At 44.6% G+C, this 14,157-nt stretch overlaps 1 protein-coding gene across 5 annotated transcripts; it reads right to left on the bottom strand.

Annotated features, from left to right (window-relative positions):
- Positions 1-7,088: 7,088 nt before the first annotated feature.
- Positions 7,089-13,839, bottom strand: LOC137887591 (uncharacterized). Of its 5 annotated transcripts, XM_068730689.1 has the most exons (12): positions 13,740-13,839; positions 12,992-13,100; positions 12,468-12,534; positions 12,273-12,331; positions 12,029-12,150; positions 11,594-11,647; positions 11,403-11,495; positions 11,087-11,149; positions 9,888-10,995; positions 8,547-9,682; positions 7,687-8,269; positions 7,383-7,546 (listed from the first exon to the last, which is right to left on the bottom strand). In XM_068730689.1, the coding sequence occupies exons 7-12, from the start codon at positions 11,446-11,448 to the stop codon at positions 7,465-7,467; spliced, it is 3,018 nt and encodes a 1,005-aa protein (XP_068586790.1). In that variant the 5' UTR covers positions 11,449-11,495; positions 11,594-11,647; positions 12,029-12,150; positions 12,273-12,331; positions 12,468-12,534; positions 12,992-13,100; positions 13,740-13,839; the 3' UTR covers positions 7,383-7,464. The 5 variants fall into 5 exon arrangements, with proteins under 5 accessions (XP_068586787.1, XP_068586788.1, XP_068586786.1 ...); XM_068730686.1 differs by having other exon boundaries at positions 7,089-8,269; positions 12,468-12,554; XM_068730687.1 differs by having other exon boundaries at positions 7,089-8,269; positions 12,468-12,548.
- Positions 13,840-14,157: the final 318 nt, after the last annotated feature.

Below are 14,157 nucleotides of genomic sequence, written 5' to 3'. Positions count from 1 at the left end.
CCAGTATTGAACCTTGGGGAACACCACATGTCATTTTAGTCAGCTCTGATGTGTAATTAGCTACAGACACAAAGTATTCTCTGTCCTTCAAGTAGGATTCAAACCAGTTGAGTGCTGTGCCAGAGAGTCCCACCCAGATTTTTTGTCTTTCTAGTAGTATATCATGGTCGACCGTGTCAAATGCAGCACTGAGATCCATTAATACTAAGACTGAAATTCTGCCATTGTCTGTGTTTAAGTGGATGTCGTTGAAAACCTTAACAAGAGCAGTTTCAGTACTGTGGTGCTGTCGAAAGCCTGACTGGAAGACATCAAAACTGTTATTTACAGCCAAGAAGTTGTTCAGTTGTTGAAAAACCGCTTTTTCAATTATTTTACTTAAAAGTGGGAGGTTTGATATTGGCCTATAATTTTTCATTGTTGCGGAGTCTAAATTAGCCTTCTTTAGGAGTGGTTTAATAACTGCAGTTTTTAGGGCTTGTGGGAAGACACCTGAGAGAAGGGATGTGTTTACAATCTGTAAAAGATCAGTGGTCAAGCAGCTCAAAATATTTTTGAAAAAGTGTGTTGGTAGAATATCCAAGCAGCAGGAGGATGACTTCAGATGTTGAATAATGTCTTCTAGGCTTCTAAGGTCGATTGAATGAAATTGTGGCATGATATTTGAATGGATATTATTCAGAGATGGGGACAACACATATCCTGTGGTTGGTGTGGAGGCACTGACTGCTTGTCTAATTTTCTGAATTTTGTCAGTAAAAAATGAGGCAAATTGATTGCATGCCCAGGTGGATTGGAGCTCAGCAGCTACTGACACTGGAGGGTTTGTTAGCCGGTCGACGGTAGCAAATAAGGCGCGTGTATTGTTATTGTTTTTAGTTATGATGTCAGAGAAGAAGGACTGCCTTGCATTTCTAAGTTCCAAATTATAATTGCGAAGTCTCTCTTTATAGATGTCACAGTGAACCTGGAGATTTGTTTTTCGCCACCTGCGTTCAGCTTTCCGACATTCTCTTTTCTCTATTCTGACCAGCGTAGCAAGGAGATCTTTGCTTACCCGAGACAACCTTCACTTTAGTGGGTGCAATGGCATCAATAACATGTTTAACTTTAGAATTGAAGCTATCTACAAGCTCATTGACTGAGATGCAAGAGAGGGCTGGTGTGGAGGAGAACTTCTGAATAAACAGTTCACTGGTGTTTTCAGAGATGTAACGCTTTGTCACAACCTCGGTTTGGACATTTGAGTGCAAGGAGATTGCACTCTAAAAGAAAACACAGAAATGATCAGAGAGTGCAACATCAGTCACAGCAACCTTGGAAATGTTTACACCCTTGGTGATGATTAGGTCCAGAGTGTGTCCTCTGTTGTGGGTGGGTCCTGTCACATGCTGAGTCAGATCATAGTTTTCAAGGACACCACATAGTTCTATAGACCCTCTGTCCTGGGGATTATCAACATGGATATTAAAATCGCCAACAATAACAACACAGTCAAAATCAATACAGATTATAGACAGCAGTTCAGTAAACTCATCAAAGAAGGTTGCACAGTATTTAGGTGGTCTGTAAATGTTTAGGAATAAAGCTTGAGTAGAATTCAGAGCCACATATTCAAAAGAGTTAAAATGACCAAAGGACACCTGCTTGCATTGAAGAGAATCATTAAATAAAATAGCAACTCCACCACCTTTCTTATGCGCTCTTGTTTCACTCATGAAACTGAAGTTGTGAGGTGTTGATTCAATAAGAACAGCTGCACTGTTATCTTGGTTTAACCATGTTTCAGTTCAAAACAAAATGTCCAGTTTGTGCCTAACAATAAAATCATTTATTAAAAATGTTTTTCCTGACAGAGACCTGACATTTAATAAAGTTAAGTTTAATGTGGTTAAAACTTTATTTGCCCAATTTATTTGGACAGGCTGACGAGGAATGAATGTTAAGTTTGATACGTTTGCTGGAGAGAATCATTGGTGTCATTAGCCTTGTAGCCTGGACCCGGAAGATATCAATTATTGCCTTTATCATGTAGGGGAGACAGTAGTGGAGGTGGGAGAGGGGCACGGCGCTTTACCTTCGCCAATTGTGTCAAAACTGGACTTAGAGTCAGTTGCGGGGCTGGAACTGTACGTCGAGGAGAGGGGCGAGGAGTGTGTTTGGTTCCAGCAATGACCAGCTCTTTCATGTGGTCGGTGAACTCCAGGTGGGGGGAGGATGGGGAGAGTGTGAGAGAGGAAAGGGACCTGGATGGAGTCTGGGGGGTGGAAGTAGTGCTGGGAAGGGAGGTAAAGACTCCTCCTCTCGGAAGGGTGGGGAAAGTGGGAGATCAGAGGCGGCCCCTGATGATGAGGTTGGAGGCTCCTCCTCTTGGCTCTCGTTAGGCGGGGGCATCCTTCCTGTAAGGTCTCTACGGCAATGCTGTGTGGTTATCTCTTGTTTAGATTCCTCTTGTCTCTTGTCCTTGGCAGTGGGAACAGACGGGTGACGCAGGAAGAAAAATAGGTTAGAGGTAAATAGTTTTACCCCTGACTTGTTCAGGCAAACTCCATGTGCCTTAAAAAGATGCCTGCGCCCCCAAAAAAGGTAGAAATTGTTGATAAAATGTACTGAATGGTCAGTACATGCAGTTGACAGCCATTTGTTCAGTGCAAACAGCCTGCTGAATCCTTCGTCTCCTCCTCTGACTGGTGGAAGAGGATAAACACCTCAGCCTCGGCAGAGCTAACTGTTTAACAGATCAATAAAGTCTCGTTTCAGAACTTCAGACTGTTGTTTCACAATATCACAGCTTCCTGTATGCACAATGATGTTTTTCACCGTGGGATGGTCAGCCACAATGTCCAGGATTTTGTCTTTCATGTTAGAGACCGTATCTTTCGGAAAGCAGAGTATTTTGGTATTCTTGCTGCACATCATTCTGACATCTTTTACAGCATAGTCACCAACAATTAGAGTCTCCGGCCCAGTCATTAGCTTTCCCTGTGGCCTTTTACTCTCACATTTACTCACAGTTCTTACCCTGCTTTGAGAAGATAGCTGCTTATCCAGGTCATCAGATGGAGATTTAGGATCCTGCGACAATGGAGCAAATCTGTTTTGAAATCTGTTTTTTCTCAGCTGTCCTTGGCTTTGTCCGTCTGAGTGCAGGGGTTGAGGAGGAGTTCTGTCTGTGTATTAGTGCAGGCCAGCCAGTCGCATCACAAATCTCAGGGCGCTGTGCTCTGCCTGTTAGTCGTCTCATACCCACATCCTGAGGGTATGATTTTCTCTTCGGCTTTGCACCGAGAGAGTTCCAGGGAGGACTACCATTTGAAGATACATTATCTGCTCTCTCCTCCTGTTTCTTGGTAGGCCTGGTGGTGCTAATTAGCTGTGTCTTCGCTTCCGTTTGTCCAATGTTTTGAGTCCATGGTAAAGTGGTATCATTCCCACACAGTCCATTTACCTCCACGTTTACTTCTAGTCGGTGGATTTTTATTTCCAAGACTGCAATCTTCTGCAGGAGTTTGAGGTAGTCGTCCATGGACAAGGGAGGGATCTTGCTGCTACTTAGCTTTAGCTTAGCTGCTAGTTAGCATTAGCTAACAACCCATATAACTCAACGACTTTCTGGATTTGTCTCCACTCAAACGTTGAAGAGTGAAGAGAGAAAAATGTTTTGAAGAAAAACAAGAAGAAAAAACAAGAAGAAAAGCAAGAAAATGTAAGCAGAGGCAAGAGCAAGCAGCAAAGCAACTGCACTGTAAGGAAGCAGGAAGTCAACTGGGGGGTAACGAGGTTACCCCCCAATGACCACTGCTGTGGACATAGCAGGTCTGGGGCAGGTCTAAGTTAGTACAGGTGAGTGATAGTGTCGAAAAAGGGATACCTGAATATAAAGGTTAGGAGAGCGGTTGGAACACAAACTACCTTTTTTCCCATTGCTTCCAAGACTACTATAGTGTGTATAATATATATATATATATATATATATATATATATATACAAACACACAATAAATGTGTGTCTGTGAGTCTCCAAAAGTGAGTAATCAGTTCATGCGTGGGACTTGAATCATCTTCAGTGACAATTGCATTTATTGTGAAGTTCCTTTTAACTTCCAGGTCCTCAGCAATGTCCAAATCCAAGAAGTGCATTGACAAATCTTGTTCTGCTTTCCACAGAAACTTTGGACTTTCAATCCATCTCTTTTGAACCAAATGTTCAATTTTCAGTCCCCTTGAGGCGTCATCTGCTGGGTTTTGTGCTGTAGGAATGTATCTCCACTGTGAAGTGTGTGATGCCTCTCTAATAGTTGATATTTTGTTTGCAACAAATGTTTGGAACCTTTTGTCCTCATTTTTGATGTATTTTAGTACTGATGTACTGTCAGTCCAGAATTGTGACTTCTCCAAAGGAAGCTGTAGCTCTGATTGTAGCATCTTGTCCACTTTGACAGCAAGAGCAGCGGCTGTCAGTTCCAAGCGAGGGATAGTCACTTGTTTTAATGGAGACACCCTGGCTTTGCCAAGTATGAAAGCAACATGTACTTTGTTCTTGTTGTTTTGCCTCCTGATGTATGTTACAGTTCCATATGCATTTTCACTGGCATCAGAGAAATGATGCAATTGAGCAGATGCTGTGTCTCCAAAGTCTTTAGGTTTGAAGCATCTACTGACCTTGAAACTTTTCACTCTTTCAAGATCTTCCAACCATTTCTTCCATTTCTGTTGAAACAATTGGGGCAGTTTGCAGTCGAGTGTGAAGCAGTCAGTATTACAGATAGCACCTACAAGTACGAAGCTGTGGTTCGCAACCAGAGAATGGAGGATTGCTCACCCCGAGGTGGGAGTGAGTGACTGCCCCAAATGACAGAGTTCAAGTATCTCTGAGAGAAAACATTATTCACATAGTGCTTCTTGTCATCCAGTTTGCTGGGATTGCAACTCAAAAGACTTTGATTGTGTGGAGGAAGAGATAACACTGGGGGAGTTGTACTTATTATCCAATTTACTGACAATTCCTCTAAGTAGAGTTTTATTGTGTGGAGTAAGCAGGAACAAAGAACAGTGTTACCGCCCACTTTCGATCGGGGGACCTTTTGCGTGTGAGGCAAACGTGATAACCACTACCCTACGGAAACTGCTGAAAATGACTTTTACACATGTGCCCAGGCTCATGCAACATTCACACTTGATTGCAAACATTTCAGATGCCAGACAACATGATTTCTGAATGGATTCAGTCACAGCTGCTGTGCCATTGAATGACAGTAAATGTCGACTAAACTCAAAGCCTCCCTTGTATAGCTCTAAGAATTCCCTTTAAAGGCTGGAACAGCGCCACCTTTTTTTTTTCCTAGCCAAAAGTACTACTGGAGCAGTCCTCGTTAGTATAGTGGACAGGATCTCCGCTTGTCACGAGGAAGACCAAGGTTCGATTCCCTGACGGGGAGTTTTCTACCAGCTGCAAGTAAGAAAACAGCCATTTAACACAGATCATGGTGACATATCAATCGTGTTCCTCCTGTCAGAGACCGCTTCACATTGACGATATGATCACCTACCTCAGCATGCATGAAAGGTCTTTACGGCTCATCAGAATGGAAAATTCATCACTGCCAACATGCTGATATTTGAAATCATTTGTCCATGAAATGTGATATTCATACCACACATTGGATTAGGGGGGAATGGTTGGCCATGGTTGGTCTCAAGGAAATTCTGGCAAACAATAAGACTACTCAGGAGCAGCACACAAGGGGCAGTTTTCAGTCAAGTGTGAAGCGGTTGGGATGAGAGTCGGCACCTACAAGGGAGAAGAACTGCTGTCCCTGACTCGGGGTATTGTCAAATGGTGGAACCCTGTGAGGAATTCCGGATCCCGACCAACTCAACTCGAGGTGCAGCTGGGGGACCTCAGAATTGCTTCTCTGCTCTTTGCAGATGATGTTGATCTGTTGGCTTCATCAGGCCGTGACCTTCAGCACACACTGGGGCAGTTTGCAGTCGAGTGTGAAGCAGTCAGTATTACAGATAGCACCTACAAGTACGAAGCCGTGGTTCGCAACCAGAGAGTGGAGTATTGCTCACCCCGAGGTGGGAGTGAGTGACTGCCCCAAATGACAGAGTTCAAGTATCTCTGAGAGAAAACATTATTCACATAGTGCTTCTTTTCATCCAGTTTGCTGGGATTGCAACTCAAAAGACTTTGATTGTGTGGAGGAAGAGATAACACTGGGGGAGTTGTACCTATTATCCAATTTACTGACAATTCCTCTAAGTAGAGTTTTATTGTGTGGAGTAAGCAGGAACAAAGAACAGTGTTTCCGCCCAGTTTCGATCGGGGGACCTTTTGTGTGTGAGGAAAACGTGATAACCACTACCCTACGGAAACTGCTTAAAATGACTTTTACGCATGTGCCCAAGCTCATGCAACATTCACACTTGATTGCAAACATTTCAGATGCCAGACAACATGATTTCTGAATGGATTCAGTCACAGATGCTGTGTCATTGAGTGACAGTAAATGTCAACTAAACTCAAAGCCTCCCTTGTATAGCTCTAAGAATTCCCTTTAAAGGCCGGAACAGCGGCACCTTTTTTTTTTCCTAGCCAAAAGTACTACTGGAGCAGTCCTCGTTAGTATAGTGGACAGTGTCTCTGCTTGTCACGCGGAGGCCAGTCGCATATAGTTGGCATACGCTGACAGCCAATGAAATTGCAGCATTATTAACGCTGTCCAAGGTGCTCAAAGTCCACTTTTACAGTGCTGGTTTCAGCTCCTGGACGCAGGTTCGAGTCTCAGTTGGGGCAAAGCCACTCATCAATGATAAAGAGCTATTTATGAATCAAGAAATGTGTATCCAACTTTACCATTTACTGATTATCACTGGATTGTAGTGGCAGACATATTATCAAGTGCATGATTTATTTATGGCTATTAACCTATTATATTGCAGTTTTCCTAATTATGAACATTTAAATTGCAATCACTTAATTACTTCAATTAAATATTTATTTACTGTTCACTATAATGATTCACTTATTATTGAGACATGTAAACATTAGTGAACAAAATATATTTATTAAACACAACAGGGACAGTAAATGTTGAACACAGAGCCCATAGTGCAAGGTCACAAATACAAAACACAAATATGTACAACAAATATAATAATAAATCCAGTAAAAAATGAGCAAATATATACAGTATATACACAACAAAACACTCATGTCTCTTATTTTCCCTTTTCAACCTCCCATCTCTTTTTTTCTGTCTCATAAAAAGGAGACCTCTGGAACTCAGTCCAGGTCATCTCCTGCTCCATGCCCTGGTCTTTGTAAAAGGAAAAGACTTTACCAGGGCAGTAAATGTACTTCCCTGTTAGTCCAGGGAACCCCGTATGAACATGGGGACTGTTTGGGCCCTGCTTCAGTTCCATCTGACAGAATCCGCACTTACGACCTGTGGGATGGGATTCAGTCCTCTTCCTCTTCTGCTGTCCTCTCTCCTCCACCCTTTTCCTTGTGGCATCCAGTTCCAGCTGAAAGAACTTTGTCTCTGCAAAGTCGACAAAGGGCATTCTTGGGTTTGTCAGACCGTCTGCACCATAAGCTTTAAAAACTTTCGTGGAGCAGTAAAAGTATCTGACAGGGCCCTGCTGGAAGAAGAAGTGGATAGACGAACCATCATTCTCATACCTGGACTTTGGCTGGCCACAAGAAAGACACCTTTTTGTCTGGGTCTTCTTTTCCTTTGACTGTTGTTGTTGTTGTTGTTGCTGCTGCTGTTTCTCCATGATGTTTCGTACTATTTCCTCAATGGAGGCTTGAGTCAGGGTCTGAACAGGTGGAGGTGGGTTAATGACTGCAACGGGCATGGTCCCAACTGGCACACTGGTGGTCTCACTGCCCTCTGTCAGAGAGTGCCAGAGTTCCTGCCTCTCTTGCAGTTTTTCTGGGCTGATGTTCAAAGATGAGCTGGTGTTTAATAATTTGCTCAGGTGCTTTACATACAGTGACATGTGCAGTTTTGTTGTTGGGTGGAGCATGCTGTTGGGGTCTGTACAGGAGTTGTGAACTAGAGCAGCATAGTCCTGGTCCACAAGCCTGAGCATGTCCTTCTGCCCACGGTGAATATTGAGCAGGTTGTCGATGGCTGCCTTCATGGGGGCCGGCCATCGCTTGTGGTCCAACACAAAAACTCTCCCTCCTGTCTTCACAGGTCCAGTGCGGGCGCCAGTTGGTGAGGACAGCAGGGGCAGAGACGGCCGACGTGTGGTTTCTATAAAAACAAAAGACAGAGTACAATAAGACATTCTGACCTACAGAAGGGAAAAGCCCTAATTCATACACTTGTATGGGTGAAAACACACTTTCCGCTTTTAGATAAATGGCTGACTGGTATGTTTTTGTACATGTTTTCAATTGCACAATATTGTCACATTGCGTAAAAAAGGAAAAGTGAATCATCCATTACGCTTGTCATTAAATATGAATAAAATCAAGTTACTACCAACTGAAGTCTGATGCACTACTTTGTCTGTCTGTTAGATGTTTACCTGTTGTAGTGGGATTCACTTCTGGTTTGGCAGCAGAATCAGCAGCAGGGCATGGAGAAAACTGAAGCAACTTGGGCGGTGCCATTGAGGATGACCGAGGAAGCGCAGTCTGGGCAGCGGGCGGGCCGCTTTGAGGAGGTGAATTCTGGGCCTGGGCGGAGTCTGTCTTGCTCCTGTGCTTGTCCCAGTCTAGAAGAACTGGGCGGCAACCAGGCTCAACGTATTCCAGGCCAAACTTCTCTCCAGTGTCTCTACTAGTGAGATGAAAAGCTGGATACTTGACCTGCCCCAACACCCATTCAGAGACCGCGTTGAGCTGTGCAACCAATGCCGAATCAAAGACAGCTGGGAGGTGAACGCCTGGCTGCTTCAAGTCCACCAGGCGCTGGTAGTTCCACCGTGCCACCCCAGTCATCCCCTGAGCTTGAAACAGCTCTGTGGAAACACGTGTTCCAGTGACCCACTGAGCCTGGTGGAAGTGATAGCCCTCCTGCTGAGACGTGCCTCTGATGGGGATCCAAACAGGAACTTTGGCCCCTTCACCCTGCACATGGTTCAGCTGCAGTGTTCCGCCATACCTGTACAAAGTCCCACCTTCCACCACAGGATCACTCAGGCAACTTCGCAGGATGTGCACCCGCTGAATCCGCCATGCCTTCAGCATTGAGGGCTTGAAGAGAAGAGCGCCATTTGGATCACTCGCGAGGTGAAACTGCTGGAAAACTCCCTCAACCCTCTTGATGAGCTCCTCAGGCTGTGGAATCCTGGTCCTGCAGTGCTCGCGAATGTGGGGCTTGGTTGGGTTGGCAGGCTGAATTCCACAGAAGGCATATGCAGCTTTAAGCCTCTGCAGGTCTTCCTGATCCACCACAGAAAAAGCTGCAGACAGCAACTGAGCAAAAGAGCTGTACAGGGCATGATGCTCTGACACACACTCACGGAGGAACCGCCTCATACAGTGGAATAAGTCCAGCTTGATAGTTATGTTTGCACTGAAGTGGGATCTTGATGCACAGGTGTTCAGCAGGTTACCAGAAGTGGCCCCGGCAACAATGGCATCAGTTGTTCTCCAAGAATCCCAGTTCAGATGCTCTCCTGCAAACGATTCAGCCACCTTAAATGCTGCACAGCAATCCCTGAAAGAAAAAATATAGACAAAGTATAGCCATGAATGAGCAGTCATATCAACCACCATGTGTAGTCCAGTGTATATGGTCATCACAATAAAATGAATGCAAAGGGATTTTCTGTCATCAAACTGGAAATATGAAAAGCAATGTAAGTGTGATTCTGAGCTGTTTGTGTCACCAATGATGGTAAAAAGTACTGATTATAATTTACCTGTCTACCCACTGGTATTGTGCCTTCTCTATGCCTGCAGTGCTGTAGCGCTGTGCTAGTCCCTCGTACATGGGCTTCAGGGACTTTTCTGTCTCCGACTGCACCATCACCCATGAAAGGATCATCCAGTTCTCATTCATGACCGCATACGAGGACATGGTGCCGGATGAAAAGGTGACCTTCCTCGCAACTTTGCGTGTGTGGTCTGAGCGGAGAGCCTGTCCAAAGGTATCCTGCAGGAGTTTTTTGATGGCACTCTCCTGGTGTTGGTACTCGTGCAGCAGGCAGTCGGTCAGGTAGTGAGCAGACACAGAGATCCCGTTCCAGCCAACTGGATCAGCGTACTCTCTGAAGGGAGCTGGCTTGGTTTCCTGTCTGATGAACTGAGTGATGGTTCTTTGGTCGTACTTTCCTGCCTCAGCATCCATGATGTTTTGGCAGCTGAGGAGGTAGGCCAGGTGAGCACGTTCAAATTTCAGGCGCATCATCTCCATGATCTGCTTTGCCATGTCGGTGGGTGAGTTGCCTGTCCGCCTGAGCTCGTCCATGACCGATTTACAAATGGCCTTCTTGTAGCTCAGTACTTCTGGCAACAGGTTTGTGAACCTCTTTGGGAGTTTGTCCAGCCACACTGGGTTGTCAGCGTACCACCTCTTCCTGCACACTTTGCAGCACAGCCTGGATGACAACAGGTGGTACTGTCCAGTGACACCGACAATCGCACGAGGTCTACCAACACCTGCAGAGACAACTTGAGGCCGGGCACAACCTTCAATGCACGGCAGAGTGTAATTGTTCCTCAGTCTAGCCATTAAGTTCTCATTCTCTGGCTTCCACATGAAGAAGGGATGGAGCTGAAAGTACTTTGGGGAAGGAAGATCTGAGACGCTGTCGATTAATTCTGGCTGGGGAGGTAGACGCCACAATGACACCATCTTCATGAGGTTGCGCACAGGAAAGGAGCCCGGCCAGAGACCCATGGATTCCAGCTCTGTCTTCCAGATCCTCTGCTGCTGCGAACAGGTCCACTGGCTGACTTCCTGGTCGTAGCCAGGGAGCTGTGGAGGAGGACGGGTGGGCACAGCTAACGGCCTGGGTAATGGCTCACCTAGTCAGACAAGAATAAACAGGGCTAATTAGTACCATTTTTGTGCGACTTGATTTAATCTTTTTGACATGAAAAACATTCTAATACTAACGTTGATCTCTCTGTGCAGGAGACAGTTGACCGGTCTCAGGAGAAATCAGGGGTGCCTCTGACACTAGAGAGAATATTAAACATGTTATTATTATTATTGACAGTAACATGAAGCAAGAATGTAACATGACATCTACACTGTAGTCTGTGAAACTCAGCAAGCTGGACACTGGAGTGCTGCCTACTTTCTGTCTGAATACAGTGCAGCAGTATCTAATCTACAACAATGAAACACACTTTAAAGAATTAACAACAGTTTTGATGGACACCACATATGGATATTTTTAAGAAGCAAATACAGGTCAAATAATGCACACCAGGAACTGTTGATGGACGAGCCGCTCCTTCTGGCAGCAGACACATGAGCTCCTGGGGAACAGGCACTGGTCTCTTCACAGTTAGAGCGGCGGCTGCAAGGAGAGAAGGATCACAAACCAGAACCAATGCTTTATAACGGATATGAGCACAGTGAATATGACGGACATGTTTAAATGTTAGATGCATTTACCATCTACTTGTGAACCCTTCAGAGGAGTTGGTGCAGCCAGTGCAGCAGATGGTTCTACAACAGAAAAAAACATGTCAGTCATTTATTTTTTGACAACATACAAACACTACTGTTAGTATGGTTACTTCACCTGCCTTTCTCAGCCTTATCCAATGAAACAGACTGTTTCTCACATTAATATATAAAGAATATACTTCATTCATACACGTGTGTTTATGTTTCAATGGGTTAATATTCAGTATGATGTAACCTAGGCAGGTGAAGCAACATGGCACACTTCAAACACATGCATTCAGGTGTTAGTAACACAGAAGTTTCACATATACATATTTTTTCTTTTTATCTATATAAGAAAACAGAGTGATACGTACTCTCATCATGACTGGTTTCAATTCAGAGTCACTAGGACAACAAGTAGAACAACACAAACAGTACCAGAACACGGTCAACATGAGAACGCTTCAAGTCATGCTTCATGTGGGATGAGAATTGTTTTCTTCCTGAAGCCTGTTGTTGTCTGGCTGTTGATGACGATGATGATGATGATGCAGAAACAGCTGTTAAACACAAACAAAAAATAGATCATATATACTGAATAGAATACTGGCTGAACTGTAACTGATTTTAAATCTTCAGGTGGTAGAAACAAAGAAACAAAAGACAGCAACTGTTTACTCACAGCGCTGCACTTGTTGCTTTGAAGGAGAGATACTCAGCATCGTCTCTCCAGCTCTTCATCTTCATCCATCAGTGAGATGGAAACAGACGAGAATCAGAATGTCATTAAATGAATATCTTCTTGTACGTGGGCTGGAATGATGGTGTGTATGACAGCGTGTACATCTCTCTAAAACAAACAGGAAACCAGACCCACCATGCTTCAGCAGGAGCATGTGAGCGTTGTTCATCACAGAGGAGCCAGAGGGTGGATGCAGCTTCTTCTGGAGGGACACATCTACATCTTAATACAAATGTGTATTAATACCACCACATGGTGGAAATACTCTTTTACAAGTAAAAGTCCTGCATTCAAATTGTACTTACTCAAAGTCTTACTGAAGTAAAAGTACAACAAATTGAGCATCAAAATAAACTTTAAGGACCAAAAATAAAAGTAGTTATACATTTATTAATGCATTTATTTATTTATACTTAAGACATTTTTCGTCCTCCATAAGACACAGGAGGTATATATATATATATATATATATATATATATATATATATATATATATATATATATACACTGAATATATTTATGTGGGATTTTAGTGAGTGCTCCCTGTAATAAAGCATCTTAACATATTAAATAACATTAACAATAACAAAATGGTTATCGATTGAGTTATTTTTTTCCCATTCTATACAAAATATTTACAACTGTGTGATTATAAATACCGTGGCTCATTGGGTAGAGAGGGTCGTCCGGAAACCGCAACGTCGGTGGTTCTGTCCTTGGCTGCTACATGTCCTGTGCCAAAGTGTACCGGAAGCTTGCAGTTGATGGCTGCAACACAGTTGTAAATATTTTGTATAGAATGGAAAAAAAACAACTCCATCGACAACCACAGAGGACAGCCGGACAGCTCTGAGGCTCTGAGGCAGGCCTTCCCAGGTAGTACCTGGCTTCTCTGAGCCAATGATGACGGTGAGTGTTTGAACTGAGGTTAAGACTCAGTCGTGCTCTTGAGTCCTTCTATGAGGGCCACAGGGATGTAACCCTAACCACCTGCCCCCACAGACCTGCCCCCACAGACCTGCCCCCACGGACCTGCCCCCACAGACCTGCCCCCACAGACCTGCCCTTACAGACGTAGCACCCACCGGGGGCGCATGTCAGAAGTTAGGGTTAGGGTTAGGGTTAGAGTTAGGGTTAGGGTTAGGGTTAGAGTTAGGGTTAGGGTTAGGGTTTTGGTTAGGGTTACAACCCTGTGGCTTGCCCCTCATAGAAGGACTCAAAAGCACGACTGAGTCTTAACCTCAGTTCAAACACTCACCGTCATCATTGACTCCGAGAAGCCAGGTACTACCTGGGAAGGCCTACCTCAGAGCCTCAGAGCTGTCCGGCTGTCTTCTGTGGTTGTCGATGGAGTTGTTGTTTTTTCCATTCTATACAAAATATTTACAACTGTGCGATTATAAATACCGTGGCTCATTGGGCAGAGAGGGTCGTCCGGTAACCGCAACGTCGGTGGTTCGGTACTTGGCTGCTACATGTCCTGTGCCAAAGTGTACCGGAAGCTTGCAGTTGATGGCTGCAACACAGTTGTAAATATTTTGTATAGAATGGAAAAAAAACAACTCCATCGACAACCACAGAGGACAGCCGGACAGCTCTGAGGCTCTGAGGCAGGCCTTCCCAGGTAGTACCTGGCTTCTCTGAGCCAATGATGACGGTGAGTGTTTGAACTGAGGTTAAGACTCAGTCGTGCTCTTGAGTCCTTCTATGAGGGCCACAGGGATGTAACCCTAACCACCTGCCCCCACAGACCTGCCCCCACAGACCTGCCCCCACGGACCTGCCCCCACAGACCTGCCCCCACAGACCTGCCCTTACAGACGTA

The sequence above is a fragment of the Cebidichthys violaceus genome, unplaced genomic scaffold (genome assembly GCF_023349555.1).
Source record: "Cebidichthys violaceus isolate CVI_PGR_0920_01 unplaced genomic scaffold, fCebVio1.0.p SCAF_5, whole genome shotgun sequence".
Taxonomy (NCBI): Eukaryota; Metazoa; Chordata; class Actinopteri; order Perciformes; family Stichaeidae; genus Cebidichthys; species Cebidichthys violaceus.
Note: the sequence above shows the minus strand (reverse complement) of the source record. Positions and strands in the feature narration are given on the sequence as shown.